The sequence below is a fragment of the Myodes glareolus genome, chromosome 6, assembly GCF_982192425.1.
Source record: "Myodes glareolus chromosome 6, mMyoGla1.1, whole genome shotgun sequence".
Classification (NCBI taxonomy): Eukaryota; Metazoa; Chordata; class Mammalia; order Rodentia; family Cricetidae; genus Myodes; species Myodes glareolus.
Window position 1 is genome coordinate 66301078 of NC_142031.1, and position 20869 is coordinate 66321946.

At 46.1% G+C, this 20869-nt stretch overlaps 1 protein-coding gene and 1 long non-coding RNA gene across 2 annotated transcripts in view; one reads left to right on the forward strand and one right to left on the reverse strand.

The window, feature by feature from the left end:
- The window catches only part of Apob (apolipoprotein B), a 37891-nt gene extending 25402 nt beyond the window's left edge, over positions 1-12489 (reverse strand). The window contains exons 1-13 of the mRNA XM_048439666.3: positions 12291-12489; positions 11908-11946; positions 10747-10862; positions 9465-9610; positions 7255-7408; positions 6466-6621; positions 4959-5083; positions 4216-4301; positions 2704-2923; positions 1714-1941; positions 1357-1474; positions 1102-1248; positions 181-392 (exon numbers count right to left, since the gene is read on the reverse strand). Coding sequence (XP_048295623.3) covers positions 181-392; positions 1102-1248; positions 1357-1474; positions 1714-1941; positions 2704-2923; positions 4216-4301; positions 4959-5083; positions 6466-6621; positions 7255-7408; positions 9465-9610; positions 10747-10862; positions 11908-11946; positions 12291-12372 — 1829 coding nt within the window. The 5' untranslated portion in view covers positions 12373-12489. The remainder of the gene's footprint in view (positions 1-180; positions 393-1101; positions 1249-1356; positions 1475-1713; positions 1942-2703; positions 2924-4215; positions 4302-4958; positions 5084-6465; positions 6622-7254; positions 7409-9464; positions 9611-10746; positions 10863-11907; positions 11947-12290) is intronic.
- A 129-nt stretch (positions 12490-12618) lies between these two features.
- On the forward strand, positions 12619-20452 carry LOC125404016 (uncharacterized). Its single transcript, XR_007233151.3, has 3 exons — positions 12619-13166; positions 14585-14739; positions 14872-20452. It is a non-coding gene; the product is annotated as an uncharacterized LOC125404016 (long non-coding RNA).
- Positions 20453-20869: the final 417 nt, after the last annotated feature.

Below are 20869 nucleotides of genomic sequence, written 5' to 3' on the forward strand. Positions count from 1 at the left end.
TACTCAGTTATGAATTTCTAATTACTAAGATATGTAGATTTAGATGTCCCAAGACTTTGGCTTAGGGTCCACGCACATTCACTTTTAAGAATCCCTGAAGATGGGCAGTGCCACAATCAGGGATTGGTGTCCAAGCCCAGAGTTCTCAGTGGCTGATGGGGGAAAATGACTCTTACTTACTCTTGGACATACAGCTCTTCTGAGTTCAAGATGTTGGCGATGTGAGATGCCACGAAGTTCTTCACCTGTTCACTCTGCTCCAATTGGAGAAGCTGGATAATTTTGCGAATTTCTGATGACGAAGGGCCCCTCATCAGCAAGAGATAGGCAGCCAGTCTCTTCTCTACAGGAGCGGCACCATTCGCAAATGTATCAAAAAGGATCTCTTGGACCTGCAGTCAAAAGAGGAGACTGAGATCGCTGTCTTTTGGTCAAGACACAGAGCATGCCTGGCTGATGCTGGTGTGTGTGGTGTTTTACAAGAAACTCTAATTTCTATCTAAAACAACCACAAATGCTAATACCTAGTCTTCTTTTCAGCATCCTCACTTGCAGGGCAACCGGTTCAAGGAATGGCACCCGGAAGACTTATATAGACTAGGAGCTGAACTCAGTTTCATTAACGCATTCAAGTCTTGACCAGCTCACAACCTGTCTGTAGACCTGCCACACAGTGAAGATACAATTATCTTATTGTAGGTTATTTTGATGTCAAGACAAAGATGGAAAATGATAGTGAGTTTGGAGAAGGTATTTCTAATGCTCTGGAGTAATTTTTTTGTCACCTCGGGTAGAACCTAATTCACTATCTGGTGTGATGAGATTGTGTAGTACCAAGGCTTTCGCAAGATGAGATGATAGTCAACTTGGTAGCAGGATAGCATGTAGAAAAAAGGTCTGTGTTCTGCATGTGGATTTGCTACAAAGTGGTGTGTCTTTCATGTGCACATAGTAGTATGTCAATGGCCTTACTGAAACTGACACCTAGATGGTAGTACAGGGAGGCCCAGGTGGTGAAACAGGTAAGTGATGCCTTCATACAATCTGAACCTCGTTGGTCAGCATCAGCTCTCACTTTCAGAACCCCACAACATGCTTTACCTCATCTCCCAGTTCCATCTTCCTCAGGGCCTGGATAGCAGCTTTCTGAATCAACAGCGATGGCTTTGCACTTCTCACGCAATTCAGGACTGAGGACTTGAGTGTTGGCATTACCTGTTCCATGGTTCTGCCCATATTTCCGATGACCTTCATTGGAGGAAATAAAACCAGAACTCATCACAATGCAGATGTAAGGGATGTCCAGAATGAGCATTTTTGTAATGATGTATATGATGCAAAAGACTGAAAGAATACCCTCAGGATCAGGTAGGTGTGGTCTTCATCCCCTGTGCACTCATTGTCAAGCTGTTTCAACAGGTATTCAGCAACATCTTGCAGATCGGGGCTTCTTGAATGGTCTGCATCATAATAGCTACCAAGGGAAGAAACAGAGATTGCAATTTAGCAAGCCTAGTTAAACTTCTCTTAAAATTCAAACTTGTGTTTGCTGGTCCTTATTTCAAGCTTTCACTCAATATGAGCAATGGGAAACCAGAAGAAAAAGCATTGGGATTCGAAGGTGGGGAAAGCACCATTGAAGCAAAGATCTAGTGCTTTCTTTGCTACCAGGAGGAGTGATGTAGGATGGAGCAAGACGAGGTAAAGACTCACTTGTTAACCACGTGGCTCAGGGCATACAAGGTGGCTCGGCTCTGCTGCTCTTTGGCGGTGTTAAAGATCTCCCGCAGCCTCTGGGTTGAAGGATTTGGGATCAGGGCCACCAGGTAGGTAACAATGTCAACCAGGAGGGGGTGAGCCTTCTCAGTTTTCAGCCACTGAAGGATGTGAGTGTAGCACTGGGGTTGTCCACACTGGACCAAGGCTTGTAGAGTGATGGGGCTAAGGAGAGATGGGCAGGACGGAGTTACACGGAGGACCATCACGTCGAACGCAGTATCCTCAGCATCTGGCTTGTCTCCTGCCAAGAGAGTCTTTGCATCCTTTATGCACTACCCAGAGCTAACCTTCTTTCTCACTACAGCTCAGAGCCCAGGACCATGATGATTTCCACCATGGTGTCCACCCTAGGGATATTGCCACTGCAGAGACATTGAGGGAAGGAAGCTAAAGAACCCCCAGACTGAAGCCAATGAGAATGGTTATCTCTGTCCTTTGTTGGGACATAAACTGTGCCTAGCCAGCACATGCATGGGCCATTCCTGGCCTCAGTCCCTCCTGTGACCTTCTCAGCACATAGAGCAAGTACTGTTTGGGTAGTAAGTAGAAAAACTGTACTTTTTTGTTCCCCTGAGTTCTCTTTCTAGTAGCCTGAAAGCTTCAAGAGAGGTTTAGAATTTTTCTTTTTAGCTTTTCACAGTGCTCACCATAGAATAGGGAATTAGAAGATACCCATATAATCTGGGAACCACTCAGTACCCTTCTATGTGATCACACAGATGCATATATGCTTCAATGATGTGTGTGTGTCTTGCCTATAGAACTCTAAGCTCCTAGGATGATGGTTTCTCCCTGTAGTAGATATTAGGTGATCAACTGGTTAAGTGAGTTGACAATTATATAGTTTCAAAGATTCTTGGGCTAAAGGTTCTACATCTTCTGTGGGTCATCTGAGACTCTGATTCGCAACCATTAAAGACCTACCTGGACACTCCAATCAGCTGTGGCAGGAGAGACGCGACCGCCTCATCGCTGAGACCTCTCAGCTCAGTAACCAGTTTATTGAAGAGATTTGCTCTCTGAGCATTCTGTTCTGAGACAGACAGTCCTTTCAGTTCTTGAAGAGTATTCAAAACAGCATCTGCTTGCTTTGTGGGTGATGTGGACTTGGTGCTCTCAAAGGCCAGACCCACCTTCTTGGTACCTGGAAGAGGAGAAGTGTCAGTGGAGTTTTGCTTCTGTATGTAGCTCAACGTCTTTGTTGAGTCTAAACTGGAAATGGCATAGGAATCAATCAACAGAGGGGGAAAAGACAATGAACTCTGTTTCCACTTGCTAATCACAGCCTTCCTGGGGGTGGGTGGAAGAATATTCTACAACTTAAAGAGAGAAGAAGGGAAATAATACGAGCAACTTAATTTGGTAATTCTTTAACAGTTTGTCTGTTTGTGTGTATCTCTGTGTGGATTTGTGTACACAAGTGCAGGTACCCACAAGGGGCAAAGGAAGGAGTCAGATCCCTTGGAGTTGGAGTCTCAGGAAGTTGTGAGTCACCCAGTGGGGATGGGGATGCTAGGAACTGGACTCAGGTTCTCTGGAAGAGTTCCATGTGCTCTTAACTGCCAAACCACCTCTCCAGTCCATTGCTTTGAGAATTCCTACCCAAGAACTTTCTAGATCAGCGAGAGTCAACCTGGAGCTGAAGTCAGGCTTTTGTGAATCTGGTATCAGATCATCCTGTGCTTCACAGAATGGCAAGGAGGTACTTCTGCTGCCATGGCAACACTGAGGCTCAATGGTCCTCACCCATCAGGTCTTCCACTGGGACCTGGAGCCCTTAGCAGCATGTGGAGAGGGAGACTCTCCTTCAGTCCCACCAGCTCATAGAAATGAACTACAGTGTTGACTTCGATTGGAATTAGGTCTCATCCTACGACTGAAACTACTTCATAAAGCTCCACTGTGTGTCATTTCCCTCTACGGAATGGATGTATAAGCACATGCCTCTACCCACTGAACTCACAGGCTCTACTACCAAGACAACAATAAAAATAATGCACAAATCTAAGTGTTGCCTGACTGACATACAAAAGCATCATTGGCCTGGAGTTAGACCAGAATTCTCTAAAGTTCTTTTTAGCTCTAAAGATCAATTCCTTAGATTACTACCTGGCCTGACTCTGAAGTTCCTTTCCTATTTCACATCATCTGACATCATGGCTCTGAGTCTTATGGATGCATCACATTGTCAACACTACCAGAGTTTCACATTTAGCTTAGACTTCCCATTTCTTATCCATAAAATATCAGACGTTTGTGGATACTGTCTCCCTTCACTTTGTTCTACAACCGCTTAGCACCCTGAAATGCTTTCTTGATAGCTACAGTCTAGTGACCAGAACACCAGAGTCCACATTGGTCCATAGACACTGAACAGGGAGCTGAGCCATGAATGGCACCCGGTGGGCAGATTTCCTGTTAGACATAAAGTCTTACCTTCATTGAAGAAGCGACTGTTGATCTTCGGTGTGTCTTCAAGTCTCAGTGTCTGTGTGACTTGAGTCATGATCCCATACTTGTTCCTGGCAACACAGGAAGTACATTGAATCATGGATTACCAGTTATTGAAGGAAATGCTTTCCTTTTCAAGGTAAAAGGTCTTCATCTATTTTTTTTCTGCCCCAATTCTTTCACCTTTCAAAGGATGGTAAAATCCATCCACCTTGATCCTCCAGTGGGTAGTGCCCACCTCTTCCTTCTCAGGTGAATTATCCTGTATTATACTCTACACCAGTCTAGAATTCCCAGAGGGTTAAGATTACAGATGAGCATTGAAAAGTGTTTATAGATCTCCCAGCACAACCTCAAGGACATAACAATTATCTAATGAATGTTACTTGAATGTCACTGTTTAACATGAACTTGAATATATAAGTCTAAATCCTTCATGAAAACCTTTCTAAGTAGGACACCACACAGTGCACAATTCACAACTTTTCTGGATCTACAAACCCTTCAGATCTGAGTCCAAGATACCTATTATTGTTCTCAAATTCTTCCAATGTTCAACACCTTTCTGGAAAACTCCATGTTAACTTAAAAGCAGGGCAGAGATGGACTCTGCCTTGTACCTTCCATAGCTTCCTCTAAGACCAGCCTTGCCTGAACTGGGCACCCAAGAGGTGCTCAGCTACCCCAGCCCATTAAATAATGAACTCTGGAAGCAGCAGGAGACCTACTTGTAAGAGAAAGGCAGGAAGAGGTGCTGCTCACTGCAGACGGCTCCAGACACGTGCTTCCTCTTGGGGTCCAGGGTGTACTGGCAAGATTGGCTGCTGCTGACCAGAGTTGACAAAGGGCGGACCTGGGAACAGGAGCAGAGGAGAGCATTTTGGTCAGTCCCTGGGATGTCAACCTGAGGCTTCTGCCTCAGGGGGTTGTCTTTAAGGTAGTAGAGGGTGGATGTCTGCAGCATGAGGGAACTCAGCAAGAAAGAGAACTCAACACTTGACATTAGCTAAGGGGACACGAGATGGCACACTCAAGGATAGAGACTCTTCCTGTCCCACACCCGTGAAGTTCCATTAAGTACAACATGGGCACCTTGCATCCTAGGAAACCCACACAGATGCACATCTCACAGCTTTCATTTATACAAGCTTGGGGATTTGCAGGTTTGTCCCACATCTTCCTTGTGGAATTTGCCCAGTGTAATATGTGAATGTCAAATGCTCGATCTTTTCTGGTCAGACCTAGGGATGCCTCTCTGCAAAATTAAGTTTATTATTTTATCAACTGTAGTATGCAGTGTCCTTTACTAGTAGGCATGTAAACTCTGTTGCCACATCCCTTGAAGGGATGCTGTCCATTGTCCATGGTTCGGTTGCCTGCCTTTCTTCCTTCCTTCCTTCCTTCCTTCCTTCCTTCCTTCCTTCCTTCCTTCCTTCCTTCCTTCCTTCCCTCCTTCCTGTTTTCCTCTTTCCTTCAGTGCTACCCAGGGCAAGGATGAGAACAGAACAGATTCTCAGATACCAAACCAGTGCATTGACCTTGTATAAGTCTGGTCCTCATGGTTATCAGACCATCTCTTTCCTGCTTCAAGGACAATGTCTAGGAAGATTGGCAGAGATGGTAGGAATTGTTCAACAGTTCATGTTGACCAAGATAACCTGTGATATATTCTAGAACATGTTACAGGGACTGGGCTAGCTTAGATAGATAGCATGTACTATAGGACCCTGTGTGGCTACAAAGGAGCTTACTACTGAGAGGGTGGATTAGGCAGGACCTGGAGGACTTAGAACTAGTTGAGTTCTACTGGGGATAGAAGAACAGGAAGCTAAGACACAATCATGTCACTTCCTGGACTGAGGGAGATGAGAGAGCATGAGCCTTGGGAGTTCTGTAGAGGCCCTTCATGTAGGACAACCAGATCTTGAATGGGAAAGAGAAGTGACAAGTAAGTTATCTCAGAGATACACAGGTAGATGGCTTGGTGCCGTGTCAGAGGGATATCAGGAAGGACCAAGCTCTGGGGTGGGAGTCCAGAACCCAAATCCAGTCCAGCATAATTAGTAAGAGCCCTTCAGCCTTGGTAGTCTTTCTCCCATTTCTGGTCCTGGGGTCCCACTGGAGTCTACATATTGGACAAGCTAGACAGGCTCTTCCCTGAGATCTCTACTAGCTAGACCATTCCAGAATTTTCACAGTGGGCTGTTGTGTATGATGAGGTGGTATGAGACTCACCAAGCCTTTGATGAGGGCCAGAGGGCTGACACCCGTGCTGGTGGGCTGGAACCCGTCACACTGCTGCAGGTTTCTCTCTGTGGACATCTCTGTTGCCACGGTGCCCTTTCTTGAATTCACAGTGATCTGAGTTGAGCAGTTTCCGTACACAGTATCCTGTGGGAGACCAAGGTAAGATCAGTTCCACTCAGTATGGGAAAACAACTTCGGGAGCTGGAAAGGGGCTGGGAAAGACACATTGGGACAGAGGCAGGAGGGATATGGACTGTTACAAGGGAGAGGGCAGCATCCCTGTGAAAGGCCAGCTGGTATTGGTCAGACCCAGGAGAGGTGGTTCCCAGGGCAGGGCCAGGCAGGTTGGATCTCTATCGTTCAAGCATAGTGGAGCTGAGAGCTTAAAACACAGGATGGGCTCAAATTGTTCTTGTGTCAGAAGTACATTGATTTCTTTCTGAGGTTGATTTGAAATACAATGTATTCCAATCTTTTTGGTGTCTAAAAGACACAAGACTTTTCTGTGCTATACTATGAGCACAGGAAAAAAAAAAACATTAATCAGAGTATGTGGATTGGTTACGAGACTCTGGGAAAAGCTTTAACATTAGACTCCGCACCATGAACCTGCTCAAGACCATCAATTGGTAAGAACTGGGGACTCTGATCCCTGGTATTCATATCAATCCAGGGTTCCCCATGGAACCACTCTACTGCCCGTCAAGGGACAACATGGCCTCTGACATGTGAAGTGGACTTTGCAAGGCCACTGTCACCACCATTTAAACTTCTCACCAGGAGCAACACTTGCTTGTCCTCTTCTGTCTCTGGAGGAACCAGCAGGGCAGAAATGATGCCCCTCTTGATGTTCAGGATGTGTTTAGGCTCGTCCTTGTCGGGGTAAAGGACCACTTGTTTCCCTTCAGGCATGGCCAGCTTGAGCTCGAACCTGTCCCGGGAGAAAGGAGGTGCATGCTCACGGTAAAGACCTTCTTCCACTGTAAGCCCACAGAGGGAGCCAGAAGTGTGGGCAACTCTGCACTTCGTCTTTGGACACATTTTCTTTACACACACACACACACATACACACACACACACACACACACTCACACACACATCCATCTTCCACATGCATTTCCCCAAAATCTATAAATATGTGTCAGTTTTCTCTTTCCATTTCCCCTTGCTCTTCTCTTTTTGCTTGGCTCAACCCTCCCTTTTCTGTTCCCCTTGTCTTCTTTCATCCTTACCCTTCCTATGGACATCTTCCTGCATCCTTCCATGTCACCACCTCGCTAATATAATTCTATACAAACTTGCAAGGAGGCAAACACAGAGATTTTTTTTCATGTTTTACACAAGGAACATTGCATTATGCGTACCTGTCTTCATCTTAATTTTCTCATTTAATCATATCCTGGGAAGACCTGAATCATTTGGTGTAGTTCCACTTGTGTCTCTACTAAGGCTACACAGCTTTTCATTCTTTGGTTATTTGTGGTTCCTTAAATATTGCCTCATTTAAGGGAATTAACTGTCTCTCATCCTGGATTTCTTTTTTGGTCCCACAAATGACATAGAAATACACAGCCTTCTGCATCTATTTTCACACATGGCTGTTTTATTTAAATGAGCCAGAGTCCCAGAGATGAGCACTGCTCTAAGGACAAATACTGTCAATGAGACTGGGTATGGCCTAGTGACTCTTATTTCTACCACTAGTGTATGAGAATGCATTTCCTTCCCTGTAGCCATGGGTACCGTCTCAAGTTTTGTAACTCACTGGGTGTGGCTGAGACATTCTTTTGTAACACATCATTTACATGTCTTGACTTCCAGTGACTCTGAGCCTTCTTCTCCTATGGTTGTTGGACATCACTTTATTATTCATTCACTCTGAGGCCAAGATGGACGTCCAGGTCAACTTTGATCTTAGCAACTGACTTCCTGTTGGGGACTGCTTGAGCTGCCAAGGGCCTGCCTGTACTTGCTCTTAGTTAAGCCCCCGGGAGAAGAACACCAGGTCCGTCTCCCACAGTTCTGGACCTCTCAGAGTATTCTAGACACAGCTGTGCCTGCCTGGCAAGTCCTCGTGGTCCAAAGGAGAAGCCTCTTGTGTTTGGAGATGAGCAAGGACCACGGAATAACTGCTACTTCCTCCGCCACCACAGCTCCCCTCACATCTACATCTCTAATAAAGTAAGGCAGCTGGATGGAGGCAGAACCATTTTTGCCTGTCTTTCAGAGAAAGGACAAGGTTCTAACATTTAGAAAACCTAAGGAAAAAAATAGGCAAGGGAAGAGAGTTTCCCCTGCTACCAAGTTAACATCCTGGCAACCACCTGTGTTCCATACACTTAAGGCGTCCTAAACTAAGTGGGTGCAAGTCAACAGTGTTGTTGAAAATACTTGAAGACTGGAACAACACTGTCACTGTTGTGTTGGGAGAGATGCCAGCTATAAATGGCAGCCCTGGTCTCCAGTGCACAGTGGCTGCCTCCCAGTCACAGGCAGGAGACTGCTAAGATCTGCCTTCCCTTTGTCCTGTGCTGAACCGATGCCACACCCTCATAAGTACACGGGGGTCCATGCTGTGTTTATGATCTCAGAGCCACGAGTGTTGCCTGATCTACCCTGAAGACCCGCAGGCATCATCCTTGTTCAGTTTAAACAGGATCTCACTTGTTTAAACAAACCATCTCAGCTTTAGAGTCGGAAAAGTGCTTCAACCGTGAGCTCTGTCGGCAGAACAATTTAAATGATAATCAAGGAAACTTAACTAAGGAGGGTCAACAATACTTTCCTCTTTTTGATAAACCTGAGAACTCCAGAGAGTAACCTGATCTGTGATAAGCACCGACTACAAATGCTAGCACTCAGAGGCACGCCTGTCATGGTTCACACACTCAGATTTCCACAGACGCCGGCATACATGCATGTACCATGCTCGCCTCCAGTAGCTCTTGGAAAGTTTAGGTACTTGGAGACATAAGCCCATGCCTTACCTGGACATGGCAGCTGCAAACTCATCAGAGTTCTTGGTTTTCTTCATCAAGGCCTTGCCCTCAGGGTTGAAGCCATACACCTCCTTAAGGGTACACTGACTGGTCCTCATGATGAAACTGCAGAGTTGGGGGACCTCCAACTCTACCTGAGAATGGAAAGTAGTGACACACTGAGTTTCTCCATCCAGAATGGGGGGACATCCATGCAGCCCAGTCTCCAATCGGGAAACTGGGGGAAAGCTGTTGAGAACATGGCCACGGAGTCCCCAGTACCACATGTTCGAAACACATCCCATGAGTCCCTAGGCTTACCTGCTCATCTTCCTGAGTTAAGTTTATGTTTGCCCCTAGGCATGGGAAGGAGGGAGTCCTTGTATTGGTTTTAAATGTACTCATTTTACTTACAAAGAATCTGGGGTGATTGCTTAGGAGAAATACACAGTGGAGTTAAGAAAACAAAAGGAAACAAAGCAACACAAAGTAGCAAGCAGGAAAGGCAAATGTTTTCCCACGGACATTTCCTCAAACTCTACCTACAGGAGTCTGCCGAGAGCGTCAAACCTGGGCAACTCAAAACTGATTCGTGGTTGTTTTCTGGAGCTATTCACAGAGCACTCCAGCAATACGGAGAAACTCTATGTGTGCCATCTAAAGCGGCAGCAAGCGAGCCACAGGTGGACGTTGGCTACATTGAAATATAGCCAGTGAGAATAAGAACTGAATTTTAAATTTTATTCAACTTAAAAGGCCACCTGTGGCTAATGCCCATCTCTGTAGATCAGCACTGTGGCCCAAGGGGGAAAAGACAACTCAGCAAAATGGCTCCTCCTCCCGGCACAGGCCTCAGTAGCAGCTCTTGGATCGACTTTATCTGCACAGCCAGGGATAGAGTACTGTCTCTCAATAAGTAACACTGCATTTTTACCAAATCAAGTGCTTTCAAATTCTCCATATTGTGTTTGACATTTAAAAAAGCCGAATGTTCTGCGCTCTTGTGCAGTAACTACCTTCTTTGAAGTCCTCACTGGCCTCTCTCATGGTCAGATCTACAGGCCAATCCTGCCGGCCTCCTAGACCGTGACCAGCTATTACACTTTGGAAGCTAACGGGAAAATAATCTGTCTGGAAATTTTTTTTCTGTGGCAACTTTCTCATTCAGGTGACTTATTGTAGTTTGAAGTTCCAGCATTTGCTGGGAACTGCTGGACGGTTCTATGAGGGAAACACGGTGGGACAAGGCTCGGCTCTGGCTGCAGGTCCCTCTAGCCCTTGTCCTGCGTACCTTGCAGTTGATCTTGGTGGCGCTTCTGGAATCAGCAGTGCCCCGGACGCCGCTGGAACTCTCTGCCTCATAGTTGTACACGTACTTCCGGAGGTGCTTGAATCGGGTTGCATCTTCTGAAGTGAGGAGAAAATATGTCAGCCCCGAAGCTGAAGCAACTTTCTTAAGGCAGCTACTGCTAGACAGAGAGGGGCAGCGGCAGAGGGAATGAAAGTGGTGGCCGGACTCAAGTCACTTGTGGTTGACTTTGCATTATGCTTAATTTGTCTTTATAGATGTAACATCAGCACCTTTTTTTTTCCCTGAGTCTGATGTTTAAATTATTTGGGATTCTTTAGATCATCTAAAGTACACGGAAGGGAGGGCACTAAGCATCAATTAATGGAGGTACAAAAATCTGTAGGAAGATACTTTGAAAAATTATCAAAGTTATCAAAGGGATAAGGCTAAACATTTTCTCCGTGTGAAGATGATGTGACTTTGAAATGCCTGAGACAAAGTTAGTTGTTAGGGCTGTCTAGTTGACTTTTGGACACCCCCCCTCCCCCAAAGAAGAAGCTTCTGGAAGTTTCTTTCCACTATGCTTGACGGGAATTTTCTTATTGACTTGAGAAAAATAACTGGCTACGAATCCAGATGTAGTACTGCCAAATGACCACAAGATGGCGGTGCTGCCCCATGAGAGGAGAGGTCAACCCTGGCGCGCTCCCGAGAACACTGGTTTTGCTGCAAGGACTGATCCTGTGACCCCGAGGGTCAGGTAAATAGGAAGGGGAGGAGGGGTCTGGAGTGCTGCACAAAGGTTAAAGTCGGCATTTCCTCATCCTCACATACTCGGAATCAATGATTAGTCCGTGATAAACAGCACAGTAATGTCTCCTCACAGTGCCCAAGGTCTCTCTCTTCTCTACCCCACCTCTGGACCAAGCGCAGAAACGGGACAGAAAGGACATATAGAAAGTCTCCATCCCTTTGCAAAAGGAGATTGGGTGCGCAGAGACGCAAAACCTTGGCTTCCAGGGGTCAGAGCAGTGCTCCCTAATCTTGGGATGTGGATACTGTGTGGAAGGAAGGCCCTTAGGAACAGGGGCAGAGGAGGACGGATGGAGAAGAGAAAGGGCGTTGGAGGAGCCCCGCGTGCGCGGTGAAGAAATGCCTTACTTGGACAGTTTGAGCTGGAGCTTTCCAGGACTTCATCTTCTGTAAGAGAAAAATGAAACCTTGGCTTTCCCATGTTTTCCGTGGGTCCCAGGAGCTGACAGGACGGACCCCTCAGAGGCCTTAATTATTTTAGGGCTGTCCAGAGTTTTTCTAGCTCTCCCATCCCCGGCTCTCACCTGGGGTCCGGAGTAGCCACTTGCTAGCTCTAGTTCTCGCCACCCCTTCCCTAGGACCCCTGCAGCTGCCCTCCCCACAATCTGGCCCCAGCTACCTAGAGGTCACCCTGCCACCAGTTTCCTTTCCCTGATGTAACGGGTTTGAAGCCACAACCGAGGACTCTGGTCCCCACCCTGGCTTTCTCCCAGCCTTCTCCCCTCACTCACGAGCCCAGACGCTGGTGTCTAAGAACAGAAGCAGGAACAGCAGCAGCAGCGGCGGCCGCACCGCAGGCCTCCGTGGGCTCATGGCCGGTGGATGGGTGGGGTGGTACCCTGGCTTTGGCCTGGCCACGGCCTAGCCCCGCTGCTGTTTTCGCAGGTTCTTTCGAAGTGGCACCCAGATAGGTACTCGATTCACCACAGGCACTGATGGGACTGCCAGGCCACCTGAAAAGCACTCCCTTTATAGGAGGCCCCGGCTTAGGTGGAATTGCCAAAGGTCCAAAGGGCATGGCCCGGGCCTGTTTGCTTTTCCACACAAGCTTATATCTGGGTGGCTAAGACCGAGTCTGATGAGGGTCTCACGGCTGGTTCAGCCACCACCACCTGAGGCTTTTCTCAGGGGGACTCAGCAGTGGATGGTGGTCCTCTAAGCCTGCCCTGACTGTCATCAGCAAACAACCAGCCATAGGGACAGTGCACCCTGCTCCTTCTCTGACTATGGAGCCATTTAAAAAACTGTTCTTAATGTCTTGGTGGAGACTCCTTCCTAAGTTCTCTCCCATTTTGGTGGACTGTTGGGCTTGAATAGACAACCCAGTCCTGACTAATTTAACCAGTACAGGTGGCTGTGGGGAGGGAAGAGAAAGTGGGGGCCACCTGGGAAGTCTGGTGAGTCCAAGTCTCCCGTAAATCTTAGTGAAGAGGGGCTCCTAAAAGAGACCAGCCCCAGGGTCCACTGTGGGTAGTGTCAGTCATGAAAGGGGGACTGTGACAGCCTGGAAAGCTGAATGTCTGAGCTGGGCTGCGTCCTCACAGCACCCCCAATCTAGCTGGGGGTACTATACCTCATAAAGAAGAAGCTGCAGGTAAAAAATTAAGGTAGGCTGAAGAGAGTGTTAATCCCGGTGGGTGTTTGGAGACGGAGGGGCATTTGGGAAGCAGTGGTTGTTAAGTGTTGGCCTGAGGACAATGAGAGTGGAACTGAAGAGACTGGAGTCCTGGAAATACAGTATGTCGTGTGTGTGTGTGTGTGTGTGTGTGTGTGTGTGTGTGTAGACTCAAAGACTCGCATGTAGATGTGTCTGCACCCGTGTGTACATGCATACAGAGACCATGGGTCAACCTATAGTTTTTTTTCGAAACCAATCTTTGCCCTAACTTTTGAGGCAGGGTCTCTCAGCGAACTGGGAACTCGCTGACTTGGTTGACCAGCTGGCCAACAAGTGTCAAGGACTCCACCTTTGGCTTCTCAGCTCTGGGGTTTTAGGCATCTGCTGTCACCTCGAACCTTCTTCGTGGGTGCTGAACTCAGGTCCTCCCGCTTGCAGGGCAAGCCCTTTATGTCCAGAACCCACAGAGTATCAGCTGTGCTTGATTTATGATATAACCAGAGTGACATCTGTCTTATGATATTATTCAGGTGTTCTGATGAGTCCGGCAAATGGGTCTAGACTCTAGAATCCAGGGCATTCGTTAGGGACCCATAACCAAGTGTACACAGCCTCTGGTTTCCTCAAAAGAGGCTCCATAGAATCTCCTCATTCTCTGCATTTGACCCTTCAAACCTGTCTCCATTTAGATGTTGTCTGTAACCACAAACTCCCCATGGGTGGCTAAACTCCCTTTAGTGATTTGTTACTTTGGGCTGTGCTCGTCCATGTGGTTAAAGGTGGCTACTTCAGAAGTCTCACCCCAGGGCTAGCCAAGACCAACAGCACAACAGAACTGGGAAAGTTCCTATTGCTCTGAAACCCCATTTCTCTGAGCATGGGACTAGCACTGTTAGCGTTCAAGGAGTGGGCTCTGCTTCTCCCACACATGCTTGCTCCAAAGAGAACGGGCAAGAATACTTCTAAGCTGAGGAATAAGCAGACGGATGCAGATGAAGCTGTGTGCTATTACCAACATCAATGGAGGATGTAATTTCTGTGAACTGGGGGTCAGGGATGGATCGGATAACCTGTGCACAGAGCAGATGCTGAGAAATTTGGATGTCCAGAATCATCTCTGCAGGAGGAAGTCTGAGTCTCTGAAATACTGAATTCAGCTTTTCTTCTTTTTTCTTGACGGCCTTTGGAAAGTGTCCCCTGGGCTGGGGCTTAGCCTGTGCTCTTATCTGTGGACAGGGTCCAGCACACAGGCCCCACACAGCAAATGCCACAGTGCTGAGCTGACAGAGGGACAATTCAGAAATGCTGAAAGGGTCACAAGTTAAATTTCCTTAGATTACAAAATCTGCCTAGATGGTTAACTGTTTGTGACCAGCCCTGTGACCTTCATCCATCTTCCTTAAGCAGATATCTTCTCAGCTTGTTGCAAAGAACAACCTAGAAGTTTCAAAGACCATTTGTAGAGAGACTTCAACTAGAATAAAGAGTCGGGGATCCTGGAGCATAAGCAACTCAATGAGCAGAGACCATCCTGGTCCCTGGAGAGGCCAGTGGCTCTAAAGGTAACTCCTGGGGGTGTTTGGCTCAGGAGGAGGTGGGGTTGGAGTCTAGTTGGTTTCTCCAGAGGGTGTGTAAGTGACACCAGCCTCCTAGATCTCTGTGAGGTCACTGGATTAATAATATTTACTTCCTAGGAATTTTGCTGGAAATCCAGGAAAATGATGGGAAACAGAAGCCATCTAGCAAGATGTTTGGTAAAGAAAAGGTCTCGATAATGGATGATGGCAACCACTCCTTGTGTGCACGTTACAGTTGACGTGTGTTTGCTGGGTACCTGTCTGAGTACAGCAGCCACACGCAGGAAGAGGAGCTAACAGAACATAGGCGGCAAATCAAGGCCAAGGGAAAGGAGCGTGTGGGGAGGGCATCTGTGAGGAATGGTGACCACGACTAATCCTCCGTTTGGCATTTCACATTTCTGCATGCTTAAAACTGCTGCCCGGTCTAAAGAAAATGGAGGCCCTTCTCGAGCAAGCTGGCTAAGGAACTGCCATTGGTATGACACACAGACTGTGATTTATCAGCTCCTGGATGCTAGTCACTGTGATTTATCAGCTCCTGGATGCAAAGTCCTGTGGGTTGGACAATCAATCGAGCTATCATAGGGCGCTGGGGTTTCTATTAGAAAGTCATGTGACCAATGGAATTTTAAGGAACCAGACTAAGTTAAATAGCCTCATTTTAATCCTTGGGAGCAGACTCCACATTCATTTTGTGGGTGGCCAGAGGATTCTGACCAAGCTTAGGGAACCATGGAAGCTTTTAAGGTTCCCGTCAGCCTACTATGCTGAGCTCAGTGGGGTCGGAGTGCGGGAGTAGCGGCTCAGACATAATTTGCTGAATATAATAAATGAATTCATGCCATTTAGTTATGCCCCATTGCTTCCAAGGAATTTATGTACGGTGACCATGATGCTAAGGAAATGTTTTCAGTGATATAAAATGAAGAAATACATTTTTATATAAATTATTCCCAGTCAGCCTGTTACAAGAGCAACCGCAAAACTCCTGTCTTAAATAGGGACCGGTATTGACAGTGATTAATTAGGCTATCTCTTTTCTGCCCGTGACAGCATTATAATTGCAAATGATGCCTAGCAGCTAGGAAGTAAATTTCAAGAATTATAGAGATTGTAGATGGAACCATGCCCAGCAACTCAAAACATGCGCATAACAAAGCACGCATAACACACAATTCGCACAAAACACAGACAAAAGCGTGCATACATAGATACATAGACACACACACACACACACACACAGATATAGCTGGTGAATGTCTCCCGTGGAAGGCTCTAAGGTGGGTCAGTGTCTCTGAATGGAGTCACCACAGGTGAATGATTCTTAAGCTCCCACAAGGAAGCAAAAACAAACATTTTTTATTCTGTCTTTCTGCTACCCAAGAGATAAGGTCAGAATGCTGAGTGGCAGGTTTTACTGGGGAGAAGGGTCAGAGGACAGAGGCATTCAGTATGGAGAGAGCTCCCTGGGGAGGGGTTATCTCTCTCCTTTACCTCAGGTCATTCCCTCTTCCCTGGAGACCATCCCAGGTGGATCTCCTGGCTTCTAGTCCTAATTTCCTGTCAGTTAACCTCAGTACGGAACAGGAATTACAAAGGATCTTCACACACATGTGATAAGTAGGGACAAAAAATTAATTGTATTTTAGCTCGTAACATTCTTTACCTTTTCACTTGTTCACATATTATCTTGCTATTCAGAGCCTGCTTGGCAGGCAGGGGCCACAGTGCGCACATTCCATGTCATTTTCTTCGCCTCCTAAGCACAAGTGCTTCACGCCAGGTGAGGCAGAGCATGGTGGTTGCTTGTCCCACAGCCCTTGGGAGAGGGGTCTTTTTTCTGTACGCCTTAGGGATTACTCTTCAGAATGGCTAAGTGTGGCTTATATTTGGATTTTGGGTGTGCGCTGAAAGTGAAGCTAGGAGAGAAGAAGGAGCTACGAGCATGGATCCCGTGACAGCCTTTGAGACTGCTGTCAGTCTCTTCCCGCGATGGGAGGACAAATTCAGATGATCTCCCAGGCTTATTCTAGCTCTGACTGTTGCGACTCTGTGGAAACTTTGGAATTAAGAAATAAACACATGGAACGCCTTGTTTTCAAGCATTATGGTGGTTCAAAGCTCAGGCTGGTGATTCAGGATTCCTGCTTGGGCTGGGTTTCTGAGAGGCTCTCTAATTCCTCCAAGATTGTGCTTCTGCTGCCTACAATGTAGAGGGGAGCAGATTCCTGAGTGCGGAGAAGTCAGGCTCCCCCAGGACATCAATCGTAACCTCTGCAATTTCTTATTCAAGCTTGGATGTAGGTTTCACCTTTGCCTTGACCTCATTCATCTTGGTGTTGTCAACTGATTTTTATTAATCTTTTAAAAATATTTGTATGTGTGTATGTGTGTGTGTGCACATGTGCGTGTGCATGGGTGTTTGCCAATGACTGTGTGGAGGACAGAGAACAATCTTGAGAGATGGTCCTTGTCTCCTTTCTGGTTTGAGGCAGGGCTCTTATTGTTGGATGCTGTGTCATGTACTCCGGGCTCGCTGGCCAATGAGCTTCTGAGGGATTCTTCGGTCTCTATCTCCCACACTGCTGTAAGAGTGCTTGGGATTACACACGTGTACCACCGTGTCCAGCTGATTCCACAGATTCTGGAAATCTGTGCAGCAAGTGTTTACCTTCTGATCACGTATCTGGCTCAACCTTCATTTTAATTCTTTAAAGAACACATGACTTTATATCCTCATAAGACTAGGGCCAGAAAGGACCTGCACTCAGAAGAGTGAGACCTGTGTTGGAGACACAAGGAAGCCTGATCCATATGACCTCCGAGTCTCGGTCAGGATTCAGGGATCCTCCTCCACACTGACCTCAGAGAGCTTACAGGTGAGGAGAAGGTCAAGATCCTGAGTGTAGGATGGATGTGTGCTGTGGCATCAATACAGTCGGACTGCAGAGGCCCAGTGTGGTCCACAGGTCTAGAAGGGATGAGACTGAGCAGAGTCTTGGATGCAGAGCAGGGTTTGGGTCCTTGGGTGAACGGTGCTACTGAAGACAGCAGCAAGTTAGGATTATGTTTGAAGGGTCTGACGATCTGGGAGGCAGCCCCCCAACTGGAGCCCTTGGAGAAGTTGGGGCAAGTGTGACCTGGGATCTGTGGGGAGCACCACAAGCCAGGCTTGGGTCAGGGCCAGGGCTGCCAGGCTAATTGAAGTCATCACGTGAATTGCTACTACAACTGCACATAACACACTGAACACTAAGTGTGGCAGGGCATGTCTGGGATTAAAAGTCGATTGCACAAAAAGCCACGAGCTCTGGGCTGGAGGCTCCTTGTCAAGAGCTGCGGAAGGAGACGGCGATGGAGGAGCAGGATTCAGAGTCCCAGAGGCGGAGATGATTTTAGACATCCCCCTGAGACTCACTGTATTATTTTAGAATAGAGAAGCTGCGATCTGGACATTTTGTTGTTGTAATGCTATACGTGGTATTTCAAAGATGTTTCACAACAGCAACAGGACTGGATTTACTTCGTTACAATGTAGAATATTCATTCTGGGGTAATTGCTCTATATTGACTTCATAAAACTGCTTAGAGATTGCTATAAAAAGATGACTCTTTAATTAGGATTGGTATAGTTACTTATAATTTATTGCTTAATGAAAGTGAAAAAAATGTAATTTACTTTCTGTGGGTTTGAATTTAGAACGAATATTACTCTGTGGTTCATCACATAGAAACATAAAGGCTAGGGGTCTTAAAGGACTGGAGGTTCTTGAGTATCTCTTTAAAATATGCATGCTCATCCATCTGTAAATACAGCATTAGTAGGCTGCCTAACTGATGGGATTTGAGGAGATAAAGTAACTCTCTAGTCAGCTGGCATTCAAGAGTCTGTTAAAGGGGAAGCACCACAGCGTTTTCATGGACGACTTGGTGGATCCCCTCTATCCTTCCCCCTCCATATACATAAGCATGTGTGTGTGTATGTGTCTGTATGAGTGTGTTGTGCATGTGCGCATGCATGTGTGTGTGGGGGGGGCTTGTATACATCCATTCATGTGTATATGTGTGTGTGCCTGAAGAGGCCAGAAGAGGGTATTGGATCTCCTGGAGATGAGATTTGACAGGCAGTTGTGAGATGTCAGATGTGGATAGAAGGAACTGAACTAGGGACTTCCAGAAAACCAGCAAGCACTCTTAATTGAGGAGTCATTTCTGCAGCCACAAGATAAATGTTTTCAAGCATTAAAAGAATAAACATCTTTTAACATGATTATTGGCAATTTTATATCTCCTCTGGAGAAATATTTATTCAAATCCTTATTATTGCTATTAATATTCTCATATTATTAGCATTATATATTATATAATTACATAATTATATAACTAATAATATTATATAACAATATTATTATTTTGGTCTCGCTTTGATTCCCCAACTTGAAATTCTCCTGCCTCAGCCTCTTGGGTTTTGACATATTTGATCGGTTGCTTGAACATCTTACTGTTAAGTTCTAAGACCTTTTTTTCCTCTCCAAGTCCATTGGCAGATTCAGGGTTTGTGAATATTTTCTCTCAGTCTGAGCTGTCTTCTTACTCGTTTTGCAGTCCACCATTTTAAATTTTAAGGACGTCCACTTTATTCTTCTCACCTGCTGCTTGTCCTTTTGGCTTCTTCTCTGAGGAGCCATTGTCTAAAACTGGGCCAAGGAAATATGGCTCTCTCCTCTGTCCTGGTCAGCTTACAGTTTTAGGCTCAACACAAGGGTCTGTAGTACATTTTGAATCAATTTCATATAGAGGTTTCCTTCTCAGCCTGGCTGTTAGAAATTTCTTGGTTCTGTGAGCTGGCAAGAGGCTTTGAGTTGCTTCTTTTGCCTTCGTGCTCATAGGGCGTGATCCAGTGCCTAAGAGGATGACGTCAGCCCTGCTGCTAAGTGAGCAGGACACCTGATTCTCAGGCTGTACCCTGCCCTGGTGAGTCCCACAGTAGTGGGAGCTGGCTGACTCTGCCGCTTAGCCCTGCCGAGACAGACCTGAGATCCAGTGTTTTCAGAAGGAACCAAGACGTCTTCTAGGTGCCTGAAACTGAAACCACAAGCTCCCCTGGAGTTCACAAAGCCCTGAGAACAACTTTTTCTTTCTTTTTCTTAGAAATTATGTGTGGTTAGAGAAATAAGGCACACAAAACCGATCTACACCTTTTATGGGAAGTGTTAGTAGCAAATAAATAAGAAAAAGTGACATCCAGCACCTTGAGATGGTTACCTTTCGGCAAAAGGGACGAATCAGTCTTGGAGTGGGGATTGGAAGTGAGGGTAGGAGACAAGTAAACCAGGAAAAGGAGGTAGTCCATCACAGAGGGATTATGGTACTCAAGCAGTGGGCAACTTATTTCTCCACCCCTGGGCCCCAGTACAAAATACTCCAGCATTATAAACACATTAAAAGCCCTATCTTTGATTTGTTAGCACCCCAAATATGTGATGGTTTCTTTTCATAAGCAATCTCATTTACTTATATTTTTACTAAATTCTAGTTACTTCAAAACAGTGGGTTTTCTTATGCAATATCTACCACCCCCACCGTTTCCCTCGGTCTCTCCTCTTATTGCTCCCCTCCCCCAATGATCCTCCCGACGTTCTTATGTATATTGTGTATTAAAATCTAGATTGTGTGTATGAGAGAAAATACCCAATATTTTGTGTTTCCTTGCCCTCATTTCCTTCTCTTGTTTTCCCTTCCCCTTCCCTCCCCCTCCCCCCATCTTACCCCGTAGTTCCCTCTTCTGCTTCCTGTGTAGACATCTAAGTAAATATGCATTTAAGTCTAGATTCTTCATGTGAGAGAAAAGTGTGGCTTTTTTCCCCAAGTCTGGCTTATTTCATTCAACACACTAACGAACCCTGGTTCCATTCATTTTCCTGGAAATGACATTTTTTTAATTACTTCTTTAATCATTTCACTTTTATTTATGGATGAACAAAATTCCATTGTGTGAAGATACCATACTTTCTCGTTCTGTTTATTTGTTGATGGACATAAATGATCTCATTTAATAATCCAATGGAAAAAATCGTAAGGTAGATATTGTTAACCATTATTCTTAAAAGTG